The following is a 24,400-nucleotide window of genomic DNA, read 5'->3' on the forward strand; positions in this document are numbered from 1 at the left end:
GGGCCTTGTTCATAGCATTAAGGTGGGCTATAATACTCTGGTCACGGGTAGAAGGGACCTCGGGAGAAGCCGGTTTGTAAGTAGTACGGAGCTTATGCCATTCCAGCTCCAGAACGTGATAATCGCGCCAGGTGTCGAAAAGGGTGCGCACATAACAATAATGCTTCAGGAAGCCCTTATCGAAAGAATTCAAAGAGGAGAGAAAGGTAGTAGGATGTTTTGGATGGGCTGCAAAGCTATACAGGGGACTGCCCTGCATGCGAAGGGTCTGGGTCTGACAGAACAGTTTTGCGGTGTCCCCAACACCGTGAGCCCGGCATAAAACGTGGAAGGCATATAGCCTTCGGATAGCAGAAGGGGCGACTTGAAAGAAAGGGATGTGAAAATAATTACAAACATCGACCAGCAAGGTAGGAGGAGGGAGCCTTAAACCAGCATCTATCTGGGCTTTCCAAACAACTATCAACTTGTGATGGTGAAGGCTCTCGGGAGGCGTTGAATCCTTAGAGAAGGCCTCGAACCTTAAACTTTCAGGATGCCTACATTTGCTTCTCAATTTTTCCACCTCCGCGACACTAAGACGGGATGGAGGAACACTTTTGGGGGGTTGGGGGGTCTTCTTCCCCTTTTTCTTAGGTGGAGGGGGAGGGGGCGCAGTTTGAGATTCGTCAGAAACAGAGGGGGAAGGAAGATTTTCGAGATCTTGCTGCGAGGGGGAGGAAGATGAAGGGTCTCGGGCAGAAGGAGAAGGCGAGCGAGAGGGTTGAGGCATGGAGGTGCAGGCCATGATGGGAAATGCCAATCCTAGGGTTTCTAACACGCTCAATCAGAGCACCAACAGTTATACCACTACGCTATGATTAAATACAAAATTGCAGTGAAGAGGATGCGCAAGTTACCTAGGCCAGAGAAAGATGGATGATAAAACCTGGAGCGGAAGGGTCGCGGGAGGATGCCGGAACAGTGAGAAAATCGCCGGAAAATGCAGAAAAATCGTTCGGAAAGCTTGGAGAAGAAGAATAGTGAAAAGTGGGAGTTCGAATCGACTAAGTAAAATTGTACGCGGGTAACCACCAGTACGCGGGATGAACGACGCGTGGCACACAGGAAACAATCGACGGATGAGGATTTCTACGGAGAAGACGAAAGGACGCAAAGGTTAAAAAGTAACCTCGGGGTACGGGGAAAGTACTGTAGAACGAGCAGGCATTTAATGCAGGTGACGTCATCCACGCGGGCGAGTCCTCTGGCTAGTGGCAATACTCCAGAATGAACTAGCCAGACCAGGGAGGGTGGGAATAATAAAAATACCAGAGGGCAATTTACCGAGTCTATCTTCGCTTTCTTATAAAATTAGAGTACTTATGTCTTCATGATTTGCAGGGACCAAAGAAAACAGCATAGTTCTGGTTTTCACAGTACCCCACTGGTTGAACACGAAGAATACCCGGTTCAACCAGACCAGAGGGGGGAGTGGTTGATGAGGAGTAATATGTGTAGGGTAGAGAAGGGACATAAATCAGAAGAATCATGCGGAAAAATGGCCATTGCCAGAGAAGCCATCACTGCCAAAAGAGTCATCCTCGTCAGAGGAGTCATCTTCACCAGAGGAAGCATCCTCGTCAGAGAAGCCATCACTGCCAAAAGAGTCATCCTCGTCAGAGGAGTTATCTTCACCAGAGGAAGCATCCTCGTCAGAGAAGCCATCTTCGCCAAAGGAAGCATCCTAGTCAGAAAAGTCGTCAATACCAGAGAAGTCACTACCGCCAGAGGAGACGCCCTTGTCAGAGAAGACGTGCTTACCAGAAGAGTCACTTCCACCAGAGATGTCAACATCACCAGAGAAGACGCCTTCGCCAAAAGAGACATTTCCATCAGAAGAGCCAACAAACGCGCGGGAAGGTCTCCCGCGTATTATTGAAATTACCAGCGTACCCTTCCATCACGCAAGACGCATGCCCCACAGATGTTTTTACTATTTTACCCTTCCCTTTGTAAATCTATAAATAAGGCCCGAGCTCGTGTACTGTGACGGACGTTCTCTCATATTTTCGAATACAATAGTTATTTCTTTCGTGCAAAGTTTCCGATCAGTTACTCTTTCCGACGTTTGTTGGCTCCTCTGATGGAAATGTCTATTTTGGCGAAGGCGTCTTCTCTGGTGATGTTGACATCTCTGGTGGAAGTGACTCTTCTGGTAAGCACGTCTTCTCTGACAAGGGCGTCTCCTCTGGCGGTAGTGACTTCTCTGGTATTGACGACTTTTCTGACTAGGATGCTTCCTCTGGCGAAGATGGCTTCTCTGACGAGGATGCTTCCTCTGGTGAAGATGACTCCTCTGACGAGGATGACTCTTTTGGCAGTGATGGCTTCTCTGACGAGGATGCTTCCTCTGGTGAAGATGACTCCTCTGACGAGGATGACTCTTTTGGCAGTGATGGCTTCTCTGGCAATGGCCATTTTTCCGCATGATTCTTCTGATTTATGTCCCTTCTCTACCCTACACATATTACTCCTCATCAACCACTCCCCCCTCTGGTCTGGTTGAACCGGGTATTCTTCGTGTTCAACCAGTGGGGTACTGTGAAAACCAGAACTATGCTGTTTTCTTTGGTCCCTGCAAATCATGAAGACATAAGTACTCTAATTTTATAAGAAAGCGAAGATAGACTCGGTAAATTGCCCTCTGGTATTTTTATTATTCCCACCCTCCCTGGTCTGGCTAGTTCATTCTGGAGTATTGCGACTAGCCAGAGGACTCGCCCGCGTGGATGACGTCACCTGCATTAAATGCCTTCTCGTTCTACAGTACTTTCCCCGTACCCCGAGGTTACTTTTTAATCTTTGCATCCTTTCGTCTTCTCCGTAGAAATCCTCATCCGTCGATTGTTTCCTGTGTGCCATGCGTCGTTCATCCCGCGTACTGGTGGTTACCCGCGTACAATTTTACTTAGTCGATTCGAACTCCCACTTTTCACTATTCTTCTTCTCCAAGCTTTCCGAACGATTTTTCTGCATTTTCCGGCGATTTTCTCACTGTTCCGGCATCCTCCCGCGACCCTTCCGCTCCAGGTTTTATCATCCATCTTTCTCTGGCCTAGGTAACTTGCGCATCCTCTTCACTGCAATTTTGTATTTAATCATAGCGTAGTGGTATAACTGTTGGTGCTCTGATTGAGCGTGTTAGAAACCCTAGGATTGGCATTTCCCATCATGGCCTGCACCTCCATCCCTCAACCCTCTCGCTCGCCTTCTCCTTCTGCCCGAGACCCTTCATCTTCCTCCCCCTCGCAGCAAGATCTCGAAAATCTTCCTTCCCCCTCTGTTTCTGACGAATCTCAAACTGCGCCCCCTCCCCCTCCACCTAAGAAAAAGGGGAAGAAGACCCCCCAACCCCCCAAAAGTGTTCCTCCATCCCGTCTTAGTGTCGCGGAGGTGGAAAAATTGAGAAGCAAATGTAGGCATCCTGAAAGTTTAAGGTTCGAGGCCTTCTCTAAGGATTCAACGCCTCCCGAGAGCCTTCACCATCACAAGTTGATAGTTGTTTGGAAAGCCCAGATAGATGCTGGTTTAAGGCTCCCTCCTCCTACCTTGCTGGTCGATGTTTGTAATTATTTTCACATCCCTTTCTTTCAAGTCGCCCCTTCTGCTATCCGAAGGCTATATGCCTTCCACGTTTTATGCCGGGCTCACGGTGTTGGGGACACCGCAAAACTGTTCTGTCAGACCCAGACCCTTCGCATGCAGGGCAGTCCCCTGTATAGCTTTGCAGCCCATCCAAAACATCCTACTACCTTTCTCTCCTCTTTGAATTCTTTCGATAAGGGCTTCCTGAAGCATTATTGTTATGTGCGCACCCTTTTCGGCACCTGGCGCGATTATCACGTTCTGGAGTTGGAATGGCATAAGCTCCGTACTACTTACAAACCGGCTTCTCCCGAGGTCCCTTCTACCCGTGACCAGAGTATTATAGCCCACCTTAATGCTATGAACAAGGCCCAGCCCCTAGATTGTAGGTACCTTGCTGAGAATAATTCATCTCTGGCATACAATGGTCTATTTCCCCTGTACCCAGAGAAATCAATAGGTAAAAAATATACATTAAAAAACATATTAGCTTTTGTTACCCTGATTTTAATGTTGTGAAATTTTGGTTTGCAGATATGTCTTGGAGGCACAAGTGTGGGGACAATTTGCCCGACATTCCCTCTCTTGCTGGCAGCAGGGAACATGGCACAGGTGGTTCTGCTTCCGGGCCAAATCCCTCGGAGCAGCCTACTGGGGCCACGCTGACCCCTATTCCTCCTGTAGTTGAAATCCCAGAGGGGAATGTGGGAGCCTCGCATCCATTTGACGCGGAGGAAGTTGATGCGGGAGCCCTTGTTCATAGGGGTAGACGCTCCAGCACTGGTGATGCCGCTGGCACCTGTGAAGAAGATATCCAAATCGTGGATATTACTGATGAGGTTCCTTCGCCCGATTCAACTCCCGGTGCCACCCTTGCTGAGCTTTCGAAGAAGAGGAAGAGGGGCTCCCTAATCTCTGTGGGTGAGAAGGAGAGACAGGAGGGCCTGAAAAAGGCCGGCAAATCTTCAGAGCCAGCAAGGAAGTCTGCTGGTGGTGTGAAGATTCTCCCCTCTGCTGGGGACAAGGGCAAGGGGCCAGCTAAGAAGTCAGCTGGTGGTTCTAAGGTTCTCCCCTCTGCTGGTGGAAAGAGTAAGGGCAAAGCTGTAGTACCCCCTGCTGATGAATCGGAGGATCTGGTTCCTGGGCCAATTTCGAGTTTATCGGGGCAGGAATTGATTGATGCCTTGATAGCTCGTGTCCACTCAAAGGACCAAGAAAAAATGGAGAAGCTGTCCCGACCGGCTTTAGCTACTCAGCTCTGCCGGTTGGCTCTTCAGGTATCCTGCATCTTATACTCTTTGCTAAAAAAAATTTAAATTACTAACCTTTTTATGGTTTTGTCGGAACCCATTTTATTTTCTTGCAGGTGGAGTCGGGGATGTGGGGGGCTGTTAAATGCATTCATGACTATGAAATGTCAGAGAAAGAAAGAGAGAAAGAACAAGCGGACATTGCCAAGCGTGATGATGCTGTCGCTGGGGTGGTGGAACGCCTGAGTAAAGCTGAAGCGGAGATTGCTGACTTGAAGGCCCAGCTAGCTCAAGTAGAAGTAGAGAAATCCTCTCTGGTCTCTGAATTGACCAGAACAACTAAAGAAAGCCATGTGAGCCTTGCCAGGTTTAAGGCGGAGTATGATCAGGCCTACAAAGGAGCCAGGCGCGACTGGAAAAAGACATCTGCAGAAGCCCAGAATCGCGCTTATATTTTGGGGGTACGAGATCAGCGCCTGGAGTATTTCCTGTCTCCGCAAGGTCAACACTTCCTGGGGTTAATGCTGGAAGGCACTCTGGGGGTTTTCAAAAAGACTCCCGAATACCTGGAGGATTTTGGGCCCCTCTTTGCCTACATGATAGAACGTACGGCCTCAAAAACCTTGGAGATGGCGAAAGCTACCCCGGAGCAACTTGCTTCCTTGAATTTCCGAGCCTTGATGGATAACCTCAAGGATGAGGAGATCAATGCATTGATGGGGATCCCTGCGAATTCTCCGAGGAAACCGGAATGGTGGTACCCAGTGTTGGAGAAGGCCATTCCCTATTTTACTTTTGGGATTGGATCTGACTCATTGCCCTCCGCGCCCATGTACATGCCTGCTTTTTCTGCTTCCCTGGCACGCTTTGTGAACCGGCTGCGGGATCCTACTGGCAAGAGCACCCGGTCATTTTCTCAATTCAGCATGGAGCCTCCCCTGCCTTCTGACTTGGCCCCCTCAGCTTTCTCTGACTCTGCCTCCTCCTCTGCCGCGGTGGACCAGCTGTTTGAGCTGTATCGAGATGAGAACCTATATGTTCAAGAGGCTGTGAAGCTGTTGGATTTGGGGACTCGTCTTCCCCCAGTGAAGGAAGCAGGCATGTTGCCCGTGTTCACAGAGAAAGCCGTTTCTGGCCATGCTTCTGCCAGTGGTGTTCCTCCCCCAGTTTCATCTGCTTCTGCTCCTGTCTCCTCTGCTGTTGCTCAAGCCGCTTCTGTTCCTCCCTCTTGATGTTCCCCCTTTCTCTCCTGACTTTATCAAAAGAAAATTTTGTAACTCTTTAATTTGTACCAACTGAACACTTACCGCCGGTTTTTGATGTACATCTTTGCTTCTTGGGCATGCTTTAATGAAATTTCTTTCCCATCCTTGCTTCTTTTATCTCTGTTATTTGTGTTGTTTTCGCTGCTTGTTGAGGTGGGGTTTATATTTCCGTCTTTTCCCTGTTGATTTGAGTTGACTTGTTATGATTGTTGTTGATGCCTCTCTGCTCCCCTCCCTTGGAGTTGCCTTAATTTCTGCTATGAGGATTCCGTTGACTCTTCTGGCGAGGGTTTGGATGACTCCTCTGGCGAGGATTCTGATGACTCCTCTGGCGAGGATTCTGATGACTCCTCTCAGCGAGGATTCTGATGACTCTTCTGGCGAAGATTCCGATGACTCCTCTGGCGAGGATTCTGATGACTCCTCTGGCGAGGATTCTGATGACCCTTCTGGTAGAGGCTTCACCGCCTCCTCTGACGAGGATTTGGTTGACCTTTATGATAGGGATTTCACCGCCTCCTCTTACGAGGGTTTGGTTAATTTCTTTGTCAGTGATTTTGCGCTTCTCATTCAAGCTACTTCCCATCCGAGCTGCTTCCTATCCAAGTTGCTTCCTCTCGAAGCTGCTTCCCATCCAAACTTGAACACTCTGCGCGGAGCATGGAAGACCCAGAGAGGGTGCAACCAACTTTCGCGGCTTATGATTAAGTGCTATCTCTGCGCGGAGCATGGAGGGCCCGAGTGGCACGACCAACTTTCGCGGCTTACGATTGTCAGGAACCTCTGCGCGGAGCATGGAAGGCCCGGATGGCACGACCAACTTTCGCGGCTTACGATTGTCAGGAACCTCTGCGCGGAGCATGGAGGGCCCGGATGGCACAACCAACTTTCGCGGCTTACGATTGTCAGGAACACCCTGCACGGAGCATGGAAAACCCAGGGGGCGCGACCAGCTTACGTGACTAACGGTTAAAGCAACCTCTGCGCGGAGCATGGAAAACCCGGGGGGTGCAACCAACTTTTGCGGCTTACGATTAAGTGCTATCTCTGCGCGGAGCATGGAGGGCCCGAGTGGCACAACCAACTTTCGCGGCTTACGATTGTCAGGAACCTCTGCGCGGAGCATGGAAGGCCCGGATGGCACGACCAACTTTCGCGGCTTACGATTGTCAGGAACACCCTGCACGGAGCATGGAAAACCCAGGGGGCGCGACCAGCTTACGTGACTTACGGTTAAAGCAACCTCTGCGCGGAGCATGGAAAACCCGGGGGCTGCAACCAACTTTCGCGGCTTACGATTAAGTGCTATCTCTGCGCGGAGCATGGAGGGCCCGAGTGGCACAACCAACTTTCGCGGCTTACGATTGTCAGGAACCTCTGCGCGGAGCATGGAAGGCCTGGATGGCACGACCAACTTTCGCGGCTTACGATTGTCAGGAACACCCTGCACGGAGCATGGAAAACCCAGGGGGCGCGACCAGCTTACGTGACTTACGGTTAAAGCAACCTCTGCGCGGAGCATGGAAAACCCGGGGGGTGCAACCAACTTTCGCGGCTTACGATTAAGTGCTATCTCTGCGCGGAGCATGGAGGGCCCGAGTGGCACAACCAACTTTCGCGGCTTACGATTGTCAGGAACCTCTGCGCGGAGCATGGAAGGCCTGGATGGCACGACCAACTTTCGCGGCTTACGATTGTCAGGAACCTCTGCGCGGAGCATGGAGGGCCCGGATGGCACAACCAACTTTCGCGGCTTACGATTAAGTAGTATTCCTCCCTCTGCTCTGCTGGAGCGTGATCCCTCTGTTTTTCCCTTTACTTGTTGAGAAGTTATTTTTGAATTTGAAAATTGGGGATTACGGGTATACACCCTACTCCCCCCTCTGGTGACATGTGCAATACTCTGTTATGAACATGTTGGCCCAATTACTTCTTACTCCCTTCTCTGGCCCATGAATTCGCATAAGCCCATTACTTCTTGGCCCCTTTCTCAGGCCCAATACCGTCTCTATATACCCTTCTCCCCTTCATGACCTAGCTCAGAATCCCTTATTTTCTTTTTCGCCGCCCCCAAACTGTTCTCTTCTCAAACCCTAGATCTCCCGCCTTCCTGGCTTAAGATGCCTTCTTGTCTTGGTTGTAATGCCCGAAAGAATTGTGATACTCACACAACTTATTGTTAGGCCCCTCCTGTGGTGGCCCCATCCGGTAGGTTCCCGGTGCCCTAAAGAACGGCTGATCCTTTATTAAATGAAAAATTTCGTCCTGTGGTTTATTTAAGGGCGTGTACTCGGTGAACCGCGTCACCTCATTCACAGTGCGCTGTTGTTGGGGCGGCGTTCCGCCCTGGGGTGGTAGTACTCTCGGAGGCAACCCTCTGAACGGGGCCCTATCTTGATGTCTCTGTCTTTCGGGTGCTTCCTCAGCTTTCTTGACCCTGTGATTCTCATTTTCCACCTTCCTCGCCATTTTGGCATCCTCCAACTGTAGATAACCCGGCAGCCTTGCCATGATGTCATCAAAATCTCTTGCCGGTCGAATTTGTAATTCGTCAAAAAAGATTCCCGGCCTGAGTCCTCTGACATAGGCGCAGTTTTTAATTTGCGATTCTGCCTCTGGCACCTCCAGAGCGGCAAGGTTAAACCTCGCTGTGTACTCCCGTAGCGTTTCTCCCTGCTCCTGCTTAATGTCCATCAGCGAAAGGGCTGACTTCCCTACCCTTCGTGAACTCGTGAACTGACGTAAAAAACGAGTCTGTAATTCTTCGAAAGAATGAATGGAGTTTGGGGGCAGCGTCCCAAACCATAACTGAGCCGGTCCAGTAAGAGTGGTGGAGAAGATTCGGCACTTAATGCCCTCAGTGTACATGTGTAATGTGACTAATCCCTCAAACCGATTGAGATGCACTTCCAGATCGGTAGTGCCGTCGTAATCCAACGAGATGGGCTTGTAACTTCTGGGTAGGGTATCTGCCAGAATATCATCCGAGAAAGGACTACGGTTGTTGATGGGGTGAAATCGTGAAGTCTTAGCCCTCTTGTCCCCCTTGTGCCTCCCCTGCTCCCTTCTGTCCCTGGGTGTGTCGTGAGCATGGCGCTTGTGAATTCTATATTCATGTCTGTCAGAGGAATACTCTGGCTCCCTCTCCTCTGATCTTTCCGTGTATCGGGATTTCTCTTGACGGTGGGACCTCTCTACCCTGTACGGCCGCTCCCCTCTGTTCGACCTCTCTGATCTCTGTCCCTTGTCGTCCCTCCGGGATTTCTCCCTCAAAGATTCCTCCAGATCCTGGAGTTGATGTTTTAACTGGGATACTTGGTTTTTCAACCGTGCCTTCTCCTTTGGTCTTTCTTCTTCGAACACAAGGGAAACGGATTGACTATCAGACTCGTCAACCCTCTCCTTTCTAACAACGCTGTTGAGCCTGACACGGCTCACCTCTGGTCTTCTTTCCACTTCCCTGTCAACGGGATCCCCTTGCACCTCCAAGGGCATCGCCACCTGTTTGTTGATTGCCAAAGTGTTTACCTCCTGGGCAGCGGGAGGTGGGGCCTCAGTACCCTGCAGAGTAGCCGCTTCCCCCAGTGGAGCTACAATGGGAACAGCGGACAGCATGGGAGTTCCTAGTGCCTGACGCACAGCAGAATAGTGGAGCAACGCCATCATCTGTTCCATCGACCCAAACGTAAGCTGTCCTGCTCCAGACGCGGGAGTCAAACCTGGCATGTCAGATCCTGGAGTCACCAGAGCAGATCTCTGGAAGCTTGCATTCAACCCTGTCAACGGCGTGGCGGAGATAGCCTGAAACCCTGGTGGTGCAGTGAAGGCAGCATTGCCCTGTAGGCCAGTGAACAATGAGGTAGGCACCTCGGTGGTGAGAGCAGCAGAGTCGAACTCTTTCTCCAAGTTGCGGTGAGCATCTGATGATCCCATAGTACCTACATGTAAACAAAGTGAGAAACAACCCCCAGGATGAAAGAACAAACCCTCCGTTATCGATAGGAGTTCCGATATAAGAAACCCAATAAAGAATCCCGAGCACCGGTACAAAGACCGTTAAAAAGTTCTGAGTAATTCTACACTCTGGGAAATAAACCCAGAGTATGGATTGAGAAAACAGAGCCCTCAATAAAATCCAGCAGACGCAAGATACCCAGAAATAAGTACAAACAGAGCAACCACCAGAAAACATGTTAGCACGATTCATTAAACATGATAACGAAAGAATTATGTAAAATACTACCATAACACGAAGATTAGTCAAGGAAAACATGGAGAACATGAATAATCGTTTCCCATAAGTGAAGATCGTCCACAAAACAACAATATGAATCTCACCACAACAAAGACAAAGTGTTAATTATCATATTACTGAGGTAAAGCCCTCGCATCAGCGACAATAAATACCCGTGAAATCGAAAATTAGCCACAAAAACCCATAGATCCGCAGTAAAAAACCTCAATATATCAGGAACAGAGCATAACTTCCCAATTCAACCATCAAAATCGAAGATCAATCACGAAAAACATGGAAAACACCTATAAACCCCCTCCCTTAAACGAAAAACGTCTATAAACCCCCGGCACAGGACCAATCGTAACAAAAACAGATTATCAACCCCGATCCAATGATACAGAACGAAGATTTATCACCCAGGCAAAGGAAGTAACGGTAATTATCAACCTCGAACGGAGAAAACCCACGGATTAACAACGCGAAACCAAGCACAACAGAAGCAAAGTACTAATCGACGTACTATCGATGCAAACCCATGAATCAACGGTAATAACCACACTCTTGACCGAAAACAGGATAACATTCGGCAATTTATTAGTACAATTCTGAGATTATTGGAGGAAAAAACGGAGATCGTCCACAATTGTCACATTAACACGCAAAACACCCACATACAAGCAGCATAAACCCAAAATATCAGGGATCCATAAGAAAACAACTGATTAACCAAAACAGAGCATCAAACCACAATTTCATCATGCAAAACCTTAGATCGGTGACGAAAACATCAATTCTACAAGGGAATCCCTTATCCGCAGACAACTAGCCCAATCAAACGATAAATGAACGTAAATTTCTCCTGATTCATGTTCTACACCCGTCACCACCTTTCTTCATGCACCCAAAACACAAATCAACGCAGAGCATAGAAAATTAACGATATATTAACCCAGAAAACGCAATTAGTCGATTAAAAACAGCTGGATGCCCGGATTATCGGACCGATCGGTGCCGACGCCCGCAAATCCGATTGGATTTACAGATCTGCGTACGCCGGCGACCGTAACCTCACGTCTTAATTCAGTAGCTTTCCCACAGACGGCGCCAGTTGGTGTTTAACGTAACCAACACCTAAATCTATAAAGGGGAAACATAAAATTCTACCTAGTCGAGAAAGCCGGAAAGAGTAACTGATCGGAAACTTTGCACGAAAGAAATAACTATTGTATTCGAAAATATGAGAGAACGTCAGTCACAGTACACGAGCTCGGGCCTTATTTATAGATTTACAAAGGGAAGGGTAAAATAGTAAAAACATCTGTGGGGCATGCGTCTTGCGTGATGGAAGGGTACGCTGGTAATTTCAATAATACGCGGGAGACCTTCCCGCGCGTTTGTTGGCTCCTCTGATGGAAATGTCTCTTTTGGCGAAGGCGTCTTCTCTGGTGATGTTGACATCTCTGGTGGAAGTGACTCTTCTGGTAAGCACGTCTTCTCTGACAAGGGCGTCTCCTCTGGCGGTAGTGACTTCTCTGGTATTGACGACTTTTCTGACTAGGATGCTTCCTCTGGCGAAGATGGCTTCTCTGACGAGGATGCTTCCTCTGGTGAAGATGACTCCTCTGACGAGGATGACTCTTTTGGCAGTGATGGCTTCTCTGACGAGGATGCTTCCTCTGGTGAAGATGACTCCTCTGACGAGGATGACTCTTTTGGCAGTGATGGCTTCTCTGGCAATGGCCATTTTTCCGCATGATTCTTCTGATTTATGTCCCTTCTCTACCCTACACATATTACTCCTCATCATATATATATATATATATAAATTAACAGTCTCTTTTTATATTTTTAAGTGGTGGATGCAGATTATTTTAAATACATTCAATTGTCTGCATATATAATAAAGGATATAAAAAAACATGTTAGTGATGATATATTTACACAATATATGTACACGATTACATAGTATATGTACACGGTTACACAAATATAAATAATTGAAATTAAATAGGAAAGAAGGGTTACACAAGTATATGTACATGGTTACATGGTTACACGGTTACACGGTGTAGTATAGGAAAGAATGATATGCCCTTGAGATTCCGGTTACATAGTTACATGGTTACATGGTTACATGGTTACACGGTGTAGTATAGGAAAGAATGTACATGGTTACATGATTACACGGTTACATAGTATATGTATAATTTTGGTGATATTTTTGTAATTAAATGATTTACTTGTTATTTCATGAATATCATAATGTTTTTTTTTTTTGAGAACCTGCATATCATAATGTTAATAAATGGTTCACTTGTTGTTTCATAAATATCAAATTATAAGCATATATTTTAAAACTTACATTTATAATGTTAGTAAATGATTCACTTGTAATTTCATGTATATCAAATTATAAGTATAAGTTTTAAACTTATATTTATAATGTTAGTAAATGATTCACTTGTTATTTAAAAAAATATCAAATTATAAGTATAAGTTTTAAACTTATATTTGAGATGTAAGTAAATGATTCACTTGTTATTTCATTAATATCAAATTATAAGTATAATTTTTTAACTTACTTATATTTATAATGTTAGTAAATGATTCACTTGTTATTTCAAAACGATGTTCATTTCACGAATTGATTGAAATACTTAGTTCTACTTAGTAGTAAGTACTACTTAACAGTTCCACCTATTAAAAAGTAATCATGTTATGTGATGAATAACAAATGACTATTAGTTCAAAATCATACATTACCATAAGGTTATCACATATATATTTTCGTCAAAACCCATAAAGGAAATGCAACAAAATTATCAAATCATCAAATCAATGGCCATTCCCTTACAAGTCACGGTTAGGGCTCACGGTTAGGGTTTAGGGTACACGATTAGAGATTTTTCCGTGCACTTGTGTGTAAATGTGTGTACATTAAAATCATAGCTTTTTTGATATCATCACTATTATACCGTGTACCGTGCACTAGTATAACTGTGTTACCGTGCCCGATCTATTAAACCATGTAATTAACCATGATTTTAATGTATAAAAAAAACAAATTATATCGTTTACTGCGTACTAGTGTAACCGTGTTACTGTGCACGGTCTATTATACCGTGTAACCATGTAAAATATTATATAAATTTATTTAATTATGTGTACGATTTATATAAATTTATTTGTTGTCATATTTTTCTTTTTATATTATTCGTATTTTTCTTGATTTTTTTAATTAACTTTGGGCTATTTAAATATGAACTTTTAATTAAAAGTAATATAATTTGGACTTTTAAGAGCCCAAAATATTTATATTAAATGATGGTTATTATACATTAAGTTGATAATTAATATTATTATTATATACATTATTTTAAATAAAATATTAATATTTAGATTAACATATTTTTTTTGTACCGATTAATCTATCTTATAAATAATGACATTTTGATATTTTTATATAATTAATGTTTGAAAAGATAAAGAAAAAAAAAGGGGAAATCTTACATATCAGATACGAATATTAAGGACAAATGTTTTAAAACACAAATTTGAAAAAGTTGAAAACAAGGATAGGTAGAAACCGAAAACCGTGTTCTCCATGAATCGGCGGTATTTAATGTGAAGAACCGGTCTGGTTTAGTAAAAAAATAACTCTACTGATTTATAATGAGATATACGTGTCAAAATCCTAACGGCAGTGTTCACGTGAACACTGTTCAGCATAGACAATTCCTAAAAGTGGTAAGGTCCACACTTTTTTAAAGGATTAAACTTTGTCATTTATGAAAATATGCCACTTATAGTGGGACGGTCCAAAATGGAATACAGGCCACTTTTAATGGGACAAATGGAGTACAAAACTTGCCATATTTTTAATGGAAAAAGTATAGAAGGAATTTGTTAGGCGTTCAATATATATATATTTTTTTTGAGAAAAAACAAATTTTTATTAGTCATGAATGGAAAAGTTGGTTCTACAATCTACAATGTACTTCATCCCTAAGAGATGCAACAAAACTACCAAGATGATGATTTTGATAGATAATTTGTTTCTCTAAGCATATAGTGCATGGCAAACAAACTACAAAGTGTCAAACTTTGTTCCCAAGGTTGTTAGAATGATCAGTCCAACTAATTGAAATATTTGTTGAATGGTTTGCCACATGACTATTTTTTATTTAATATGGTTTTATATAAAAAACGAAAAAAGGGTACAAAAATAACTTAGGCAAACCCAAGTGAGTACAAGTCACCAAGTCTCAAGTGAGAACAGGGGACGAAAGATAAAGCTAATCCAAAAGGATAGAAAAGTACAAACTTGACACATCCTTAACATTTGGACGGTGCCATAACAAGGAACATAAAGTTTGCAAAATCAAACACAAGTATCAAACGTGCCGCAAGAGATATGGCCCGACGGCCGAGCAAGGATAGAGCGCGCGCACTGTGTGGGTGTGTACCAAAAGGCTCACCACAGCCGCCCTTTTGGTTATCCAAGGCTTTGATTTGAAAATAAGTATGCTGCCGCCCACAGCCGCCAACTTTTCGGTAATCCAAGGCATTGAATTGGATTCATTGACTGCTGCCGCAAGGTAATGAATTTAATTCAATGTCTGCTGCCGCCCACAGCCGCCCATTTTTGAATTTTCACAACCATGCATTGAAATTGTGACATTTTCAACCTGAATTACGGCGAACTGTCGGAGAATTGATTCTTGCACATGAATCCTTTCCTAACTTCAATCTTCTGTTTTATACTTATGATATCCGGCAAAGAGCAGTTTTCCTCCTACAAATCGATGGATGGAGATAGCAGACCCGAAAACAAAGCATGGCACCTCTGGCATGAAAAGAGGGGAAAGAGTGGGGACTGCTAGAACTCTGATGTACTTCCAACGAAAGGAAACCAACGGCGAAAAGAGAACAGCCGGATGAAGGCGAAAAAGGAGCAGGCAGAACCGAAGAATAAGCTTAGCTCCGGCGAAAGAGGATGAAAAATAGAGGGTCTGCCGGCGCTCCCAAAACACAATCATCAGCAAGAAACTAAACGCCGGATGAAGTCCAAACAGACGGAAGAACCTCCATCAAAGAGAGAGACCACCTGTTATGCCTTAACGTGAAGCTCACATGAAACATCTTTTTCAAACTTCTGCAAATCTTTGTGATTGTCGGCAAAGAGCAGTATTACTCGTAAAACGACAATGAAAGGAGAGGGCAGACCCGAAGTTAAAGCATGGCACCTCCGGCGTGAAGTATCGCCATGAGAGGGATGAGAGTGGGGGTCTGCCAGAACTCTGAAACTCTCCCACCGAATGGAAACCAACAGCAAGTAGCAAAAGGCTGATGAAGGTGAAGATGGAGAGGGCAGATCCGAACAATAAGCTTACCTCCGGCGTGAAGTTTCACCGCGCGAGGATGTGGGATGGAGGGTCTGCCGGCGCTCCCAAAACACAAATATCAGCACGAAACTAACAGCCGGATGAAGTCCAAACAGATGGAAGAGAGCTCCATCGAAGAGAGAGAAAAACCTGTTATGCCTTTGAACATTTCCGATGAAGAAAGCAGAATGACGTGAACACCTCTTGAATCTTTCCCTTATTTCGAAAATACTCCAATCCAAATGAATGAGAAGGAGATTTGGAGAAGAAAGCACAAGGGAAGCAAACAACCGCGTGTGAGGGAGGGAGTAACCTCTGGCGGAAGTTTGAAGAAGGAGCGAGTGAGATTGGAGTCTAGAGAGAAGGCAGAGCCTTCTCTCTAGTCTTTTGCCACATGACTATTAAAAGTAAACAAATTTTTATGTAATGACAATGGGAAAAGCGTGGAGACCATATTTAACTAAATTTAATTATTAATCTTAATTAAAGGTTATCAGTTTCTAATTTTAAATCTTTAATTCTATTTGAGTGTGATTCCCGACTCTTAAAAATATTGTGGTAATTGATTTTCTAATATAGAAACTAGAATAGAGATTCTAGGCCATTAATAATTGCATATCAGACTTTCTATCATAGTTTGCATATCTAATCATTTAAAATTAAAAGTAGAAACATAGATAAGTTCGGTTACATTAGATTCATGTGTCTCTATCCAACTTGAAAAAAAGTTCCTTACACGTATGTATGTGAGAGACAGAGTTATGAGAACTTAGGGCTCAGAGTCAGAGATTAAACGTAGCCAAAAAAGTAGTAAAAAAAAGAATGACGAATGCGACACTAAATGCTCTCAATGTCTTAAGATTTTTCTCTTCCCACATTTGCACATCCATACAGTTAGTTACTGGAGCAAATCACAGATTTTTACACTGCACACTAAATTATTGGCCTTTTAACTTAACTTACTTCGATTCCTAATACAATAAATACATGTTTAGTGTATACAAATTCTAGAATTCTTGATGCTCGAAGATGTGTCTCAGAGAAACCATTGCTTCTTGGGTTCTTACCTTTTGTTGTTTGGGGCTGGTGAAAATTTCCCAATCACAAGTGCCACAAGAAGAAGGTAACCGAAATTTGATCTTTGTTTATTGAAAATATGTGCAGTTTCCATTTATTGCTTTTGCAGACTACATTTATAAAAAAAAAAAGGATATCTTTACTAAGTTTTTCTTGATTGAAAATGACCCATTAACAAGATTGAGAGAGATGCAAGAAAAATTAAATCTTTAGGCTGCTATTTATTGCTTTTGCAGACAACATTTATGAAAAAAATGATATCTTTACTAAGTTTTTCTTGATTGAAAATGACCCATTAACAAGATTGAGAGAGCTGCAAGAAAAATTAAATCTTTAGGCTGCTATCTTGAAATTCCCTGTTGTTTAGTTTAGTTTGGTTTAGACTGAGGTTTGGGTTCTGGGATGATTTGCTATTTGGACGTATGATATGCGAATGCACATGGATGAAGGACTCATTCTCTTGTTTTAGTGGACTAACATAGTGATTTTCAGTTTGATTAGGGGGGGGCGTTTACTTTGCATGATTGAGTATTTTTATCTCAAAATTAGGATTGTTTCAATCCCACCCTTTCAATGGGATAAGAATCAATCAAAACTAGCTTAAATGATAAAAATAATCAAGGGCCTTAGGATATGCCAAAGTTCCAATCCATCAAAGTAAACAAGGGATTAGCCTTACTATTTTTATCTATCAAGGCTAATCCTCCAAAGTAATTGGTGTACTAATATAGTACTTCATTTTGTTGTTTGTTGTAATTTAGTTTTGTTTGATAACTTGAAAATGACCCATTAACAATATTAAAAGATGGATGCAAGAAAAAATGAATCTTTGGGGTGCTATCTTGGAATTCCCTCTTGTTTAGTTTAATTATAGTTTGGTTTAGATAGAGAGTGAAGAGTTATGAGATGTTGAATTGTGGGTCCTGGGCTGATTTATGATATGATAAAGGAAGCATTATCTTGATCTGTGGATTAACATAGTAATTTTCAATTTGATTAGTGCACTAATATAGTAATCTTCATTTTGTTATTGTTGTTGTTGTTTGTGTGTGTTGTTCAGTGGTTGCTCTTCAACAAATTGTCACTGAGATGGGTGCAACATATTGGAAATTCAACAGTGATCAATGCGATATTGAGATGGTTGGGATTTCCCCGACATCCCCAACTGATTCTGAGCATTATGTTGATTGCAATTGCAACTTCAACAACAACACTGTCTGCCATATTACCAATATGTATGGTTTCACTACCCGTTTCTGCATGTACTGATGCTTATTGTGTCTTTGTACATGTTCTTTTAGACCTTAAGTTGCCATCACAGTCTCTTCACATTCCTAATTCTGTCCAAAATCCATCCTCTCACAAGTCTTTCATTGTTTTCAGTTCATTCAATCTTGCTTCCATTGCTTTCTTAATAAAAACTACGGTTTTCAATAGCCTGGCTGCATTTTGATGCTTCAAACAACACGAAAAGAATTAGGGAAATCTTTTATTTGTGAGGTTATTATGTTCATTACAATGCTATTTGTAAGCTTCCAGAATGCCTGTCTCGTTTAGTGCCTGGTCTGAATTAAATTTGTTACGGTTGGAAGATATATGAAGCTTAATGGTTTAGTTCATAAGAGTTAAAATCCATCTCGTTGCAGTGTGCTTAAGAGTCTCAATCTTCCTGGAGTTCTTCCTATTAATATTACGAAGCTTCCCTACCTTCAAGCGGTGTAAGAACCTTTCTTACTCGTATGTTTAACAATTTATGTACCTAATCATTTGCCTAATATACTCAGCTCTTTCGTTGTCAGTGATTTCGCTTACAACCTCCTCAGCGGCACAATCCCATCACAATGGGCTTCAACAAACTTGACTAATATGTATGCTATATCTTAAACTTTCAACTTAACTCTAATTCTAGAATGCAAGAATTTCGTTGCAGACTCTTTTCTTAAGTCTTTAGCAGTAATGCCAGAATTTTGCTGCAGCTCTCTTCTTGTAAATCGCTTGTCAGGGGAGATACCCAAGGGACTGGGAAACCTTACTACCCTCACGTACTTGTATGTTCGTTTATTGATGCCTACACTAGTGCCAAAATACTATTTAGAAGCACTTTTACATTTCTTTCTTAACGTGTATCTTTCTCTTGATAATCGTATTCTACATTTGTATTCTACACAATTTCTCATTTTTGTTTCAATCAAATGTGTAATACTTGGCCTTATTCTAATGAGAGTGTTTATTGATGAAATTTTATCAGGAACCTTGAAGTAAACAATTTTTCGGGGACTATTTCTTCTGATCTCGGGAAGTTGATAAACTTGAGAACGCTGTAAGAGTTCATATTTCATAATTTCTTTTGTGCTAAATTAGAAATATGATGCATAAGCCGATGAATCCGTGGTTGATTGAATTGCAGGATATTATCTTCCAACCAATTGACCGGGCATCTGCCAGCATCTTTTGCAGCACTAACAAATTTGAATGATTTGTAAGTGCTTATACCATATTTTTCCATTCTCATCTCCGATTTCCATTTGTATGCTCAATGTTTCGTTTCCCAAATTGCAGTAGGATAAATGATAACAGTCTAAGTGGACGAATACCCGACTTCATTCAGAACTGGAAACAGATTCAGAGATTGTAAGATCTTTAATCTAATCCTAACTTCTGAAAAAAAAGTAAATGATGTTTATATGTTGTGCATGTTCTAATTTTGAATGTTAACTGCTGAATGAAGAGAAATGCAGTCAAGTGGACTGGTGGGGCCCATCCCGTCAAATATCTCCGTTCTCACTATGCTAACCGATTTGTGAGTTCACTGGATTAATAAGTTTTAGTCGGGTCAACTTCCCTTAAATGGTATCTATTAGACTGATAGAGTTTATGTATACAGGAGAATTAGCGATTTAAGGAGCCCACCTCAAAATTTTCCATTGCTGATAAGCGCCGCGGGCCTGGAAACATTGTATACTTTAATGCATCGTTGTAGTCAGAAAACCTCATGTATTTGTTTATCCTGTTTTATTAATTAGCTATTAATATGATTGATTCTTGGATTATAGGGTGTTGAGGAACTGTAACATTTCTGGAGCAGTGCCGGCTTATATCTGGAGAAGACTCCGAATTCTGGATTTATTGTGAGTAACCAATATACGGCTCGATATGAATATGCAGAAATTTGATTTGCTCTGCTAACAGTTTCTCACTGGCTCATGATGTTTTGCGTCTTTCGTCTTGCTTGTAATGAACAGAGTCCCTCCTCGATATTTGACAGCTTATCTGCATTTATTCTTCATTTTTTTTTAAAAATTTGATCGTAGAGTAAATTCATCCTTGAAATTAGATAAAATAAATCAAATTAGAAGAGAAAAGGGCTCGTTGCGAAGAAACTATAACAAACATGCACTTAGTTATGACATTTGTGAATTGTAAGTTCTATATGCTTGAAGAGTCGCTCTTCATCATAACCATGCTTCCACACCTTTAACGGAAATCAGTTCTGGTTCCGTTATTCTTTTTTAATTATTTGTTTTGAATTTTAAAGTTTGTACTTGAATTTGCTACATCGCTCTTAGTAAATTTTTTTGTTTTTTTGTTTTTGAAGCATAGCATCTTACTATTAGGGCATGCAACTGTTTACGCAAAAAGGATTTTTGGCATTTATAGTCCTTCCTTGTTGACTATTCTCCGATTTTGTGATGTTTTCAGGGATGTCAGTTTCAACAAGTTAGTTGGGGAGATTCCAAATAACATCGCAAGAAAGCTCAAAACTGTGTGAGTAATATTTTGTCATCCGCTGTTTAGAAAATGATCGTTCTGCCTTCTTGATTACTCTGACTCGTGCACTCTGCATGATACGTCAATAGGTTCGTGACTGGCAATATGCTGAGCGGAAATATACCCGATGCACTCATGAAGGAAGGAAGCAACATGTATGGTTCTGTTACACTCTGCATATTTGTTTTTCTTGCAACCAACTCATTTTTTTTTTTTGTGGATTCTGCTTATGTGCAGCGATGTATCTTACAACAATTTTACTTGGCAAGGGCCTGATCAACCTGCTTGTCAAACAAACATGTAGAGTACCCATTGTTCATCAATTTATTACAATTTCCACGACTTGACATTTTCGTGATAAGAATCATTATCTGATGTTTACTTTGTTTTTTTTTTTAATGCTTGGTGGTATTAGGAACCGAAGGGTGAACTTGTTCAAGAGCTCGTCAACTGCGAACATTCTGTAAGATGAATGTCTGTTTTCTTTGCTCTTAGTAGAATGAGAGCGTATAAATTCGAATTCAGATGCTAACTGGTGTGCTTAACCTTCGACAGACAACAAATGCTTCCATGTATCAGGAATGTAGAATGTCCAAGATGTAAGTGCATCTTTGTTTTTTCCTTCTAAGATAATAAGCCATTATTATGCACGATTAGAATAAAAGCTCGTTTTAGTATCGTTATGTGGCTTTCTTATCGATATACACACTTGATACCAACTTTGAATAAGTTTCCTCATGTCAACCTGGCAGACAAATGTTCGTTACATGTAAATTGCGGTGGTCTAGACTTGACTGTCGAAGATGGCAGCAGACGAGTTTTGTATGAAGGAGATATGGGAAGTGATCCCGCAAGATTTTTAAGTGAGGACAATTATTGGGGCTTCATCAGCACCGGAAAATTCTTGGACGCACAAACTCCCGATAGCTCACGTGTAATCCAACCCACGGCAAACATAACTCTCCCGGCCTTGTACACCACGGCACGCCTCAATCCTCATTCTCTCACATACTTCCATTACTGCCTCGAGAATGGGAGTTACAATGTGAGCCTGCACTTTGCTGAGATACTGTTCACGAGTGACAACACGTATAACAGTCTTGGAAGGCGCTCGTTTGATATATACATCCAGGTTCGTCTCTCCACATAAATGAAACTTGATAATCTCCGGGTGGCTCGTGTTTCTTCTCTGATCCTCTTTGTGCTTCAGAACGATTTGGTGCAGAAAGATTTTGACATTGGAGATGAAGCTAGTGGAAATGGAAGGCCCGTTGTTAGATCTTACAATGCCACGGTGCGTGATAGTACGTTGGAGATCAGATTGTACTGGGCTAGTAACGGGACTAAGCGGATTCCTAGTTTCGGAGTTTGTGGCTCTCTTATATCAGCTATTTCAGTAAATCCACGTAAGCACGAGATCTATCCGTTCCGTCTAATGTATGATTTAACCAAGAAAAGTTCTCTCACATTTTTGTTCCTTATAACTGCAGATTTCAAGGTTTGTAAAGATGGCGAGAAGAAGAATATAACTGGTTATATTGTGGGTCCGGTAATTGCTGCCTTCACTATTTTCTTGATAATGGGCATCCTTTGGTGGAAGTGTTTCTGGAAACGCAGATCTCGCCTAGGAAAAGGTGATGTCCGATTTCCCCGTTGTGAAATAATTCGTAATTGCCTAAATAAAGGTCTAGTGTTTTGCATTCGCTCTAGGCTTCGAGCACCACAAAATAGAACATTAAGACTCTGCACGTGTTAAATTGTTCGATCCGTTCATGATTTCTAAAGGCTTGCTTCTTTTGTTATTTTCGTGGACAGAATTCGAAGGTTTAGAACTGCAGACAGCTGCGTTTTCATTGAAACGAATCCGGGCAGCTACTAACAACTTTGATGAGGCGAACAAGATTGGAGAGGGCGGTTTTGGTCCAGTCTACAAGGCGCGTTAGCTCTACTAAACCGACTGCTATTTTCTTGGTTGCTCTTTCGTGTTTCGTAGCTCCTGACAGAAAAAATGTGGTGCAGGGCCTGCTACAGGATGGAACTGTGATTGCTGTCAAGCAGCTGTCGTCGAGATCAAGGCAAGGGAATCGTGAGTTCCTCAACGAGATTGGCATGTTTTCTTGCTTGCTGCACCCGAATCTCGTGAAGCTGCACGGATGTTGCATAGAAGGCGATCAGCTGCTGCTCGTGTACGAGTACATGGAGAACAATAGCCTGGCTAATGTCTTATTTGGTAAGTCTTTATGCGTTTCATTGATTTAATTCGGCTCGTGAGATTTATGTCGGGGCACCATTTTCAGATTCGAACAAAAGCCAGATGATCCTCGACTGGCCAATGAGGTTCAAGATCTGCATTGGTATCGCGAGAGGTTTGGCCTTCCTTCACGATGAATCGAGGCTGAAGATCGTTCATCGTGACATCAAAGCTACCAATGTGCTGCTCGACAAAGATCTAAACCCTAAGATATCCGATTTTGGATTGGCCAGGCTCAACGAGGACGAGAAGACGCACATTAGCACCAAAGTTGCTGGAACAATGTGAGTTCGTCTTATATTGGAAACTTTGTTGTGTAGCTTGCTCGCTCGCCCGTGTAATGTACTTGCTCGTCTCATTTGCAGAGGGTATATGGCGCCCGAATACGCGCTGTGGGGCTATCTGACCGACAAGGCGGATGTTTATAGCTTCGGAGTCGTGCTCCTGGAAATTGTGAGCGGGAAGAGCAACAGCAACTACATGCCAAGCCACAACTTCATTTGCCTTCTCGACTGGGTACAACGAAGCGTCTCATTTTATTCTACTATAACTTGCTACTCGTGAGCTACTTCGATCTCAGCTTTTTTACATCTAGAGCCTCTATGTAACATTGCAGGCTTGCCACCTGCAAGAAAGCAAGCACATCGACGAACTAATCGACGAGAGGTTGGGATCTCGGGTCGACAGAAAGGAAGTCGAGAGAGTAGTCAAGGTCGCGCTCCTGTGCACGAACGCAACTCCATCCGTCCGACCAACAATGTCCGAGGCGGTGCGGATGATGGAAGGGAGTCTCGCCATACCAGACACGGTCGCGGAGGGGAGCACGGAGTCGAGGATGAAGGCCATGAACAACTTCCGGAAGGAGAGTCGGATCGACACTAGCTCATCGGGAGATCGGATCGAGCCTTCTAGAATCAATCCGAGTTTCTCCTCATTTGCCACTGATTTTTCTGAGATCAGTGGAGATAGCGTATCACATTGATCGAGCCGCGATATGTATATTCAGCTCTATCGGTGTGGCCTAGTTGGTCGAGCGAACGACCAGCCAGCGCCTTATAGGTATCCCTTCACTTAGAAGCCGGTTTTGTAAGTAAAATTGGGCCTAATATCCAATTCTAATACGCCTAAATCAATGGATGGAGACGTGATGCATCGGAACTGAAGCGAACCACCAACACCTTCATAAGTAACTGTTGAAGGTAGCTTAACAAAGGTCATGCTATCATTTCTGATGATGTGATTCACAAACTATATTTGTTCATTATATGTACTATATTATCATGTAAAAATTGTAACTAACACTATATTTTTTTGGTCGGAGTTGTATGTTGTAAAAATTGAGTTTTTGCTGCCTTGTTGCATGTAATAATATTAACACAAAATCTCCTGTACATTGGGGTGTACCGTACATCCGAGTTGACCTGTATTCACATCCTGACCCGTATGTTAATCCAAACCCGCATCCTGACCCAAATCATATAAATGACACTATTCAGTTATACAAATGACACTGCTTATAATTGACAATATTCAATTATATA

The 24,400-nt window shown here is 43.0% G+C and overlaps 1 protein-coding gene across 2 annotated transcripts; it reads left to right on the forward strand.

Annotated features, from left to right (window-relative positions):
- The first annotated feature begins 16,533 nt into the window (after nt 1–16,533).
- LOC131013546 (probable LRR receptor-like serine/threonine-protein kinase RFK1) lies at nt 16,534–24,250 on the forward strand. 2 transcript variants are annotated; one of them, XM_057941664.1, is made up of 24 exons: nt 16,534–16,886; nt 17,901–18,075; nt 18,487–18,558; nt 18,640–18,708; nt 18,817–18,888; nt 19,089–19,160; nt 19,248–19,319; nt 19,400–19,471; nt 19,569–19,640; nt 19,725–19,796; nt 19,894–19,968; nt 20,540–20,605; nt 20,698–20,763; nt 20,846–20,908; nt 21,024–21,071; nt 21,164–21,207; nt 21,361–21,740; nt 21,819–22,014; nt 22,099–22,242; nt 22,424–22,542; nt 22,628–22,838; nt 22,906–23,143; nt 23,225–23,375; nt 23,476–24,250. In XM_057941664.1, exons 1-24 carry the CDS (start codon nt 16,793–16,795, stop codon nt 23,839–23,841), a joined length of 3,009 nt encoding a protein of 1,002 aa, XP_057797647.1. In that variant the 5' UTR covers nt 16,534–16,792; the 3' UTR covers nt 23,842–24,250. The 2 variants fall into 2 exon arrangements, with proteins under 2 accessions (XP_057797647.1, XP_057797648.1); XM_057941665.1 differs by lacking the exon at nt 17,901–18,075 and having other exon boundaries at nt 16,560–16,886.
- Nucleotides 24,251–24,400: the final 150 nt, after the last annotated feature.

Source organism: Salvia miltiorrhiza, chromosome 2 (genome assembly GCF_028751815.1).
Source record: "Salvia miltiorrhiza cultivar Shanhuang (shh) chromosome 2, IMPLAD_Smil_shh, whole genome shotgun sequence".
Classification (NCBI taxonomy): domain Eukaryota; kingdom Viridiplantae; phylum Streptophyta; class Magnoliopsida; order Lamiales; family Lamiaceae; genus Salvia; species Salvia miltiorrhiza.

Excerpts from the sequence above, each read along its gene's own strand:
- LOC131013546 (XM_057941664.1), top strand. The coding sequence starts at position 16,793 with ATGTGTCTCAGAGAAACCATTGCTTCTTGGGTTCTTACCTTTTGTTGT. Across the intron at positions 20,764-20,845 it reads ATGAAGGAAGGAAGCAACAT|CGATGTATCTTACAACAATT; the intron begins GTATGGTTCTGT and ends GCTTATGTGCAG. Across the intron at positions 22,543-22,627 it reads GTTTTGGTCCAGTCTACAAG|GGCCTGCTACAGGATGGAAC; the intron begins GCGCGTTAGCTC and ends AATGTGGTGCAG.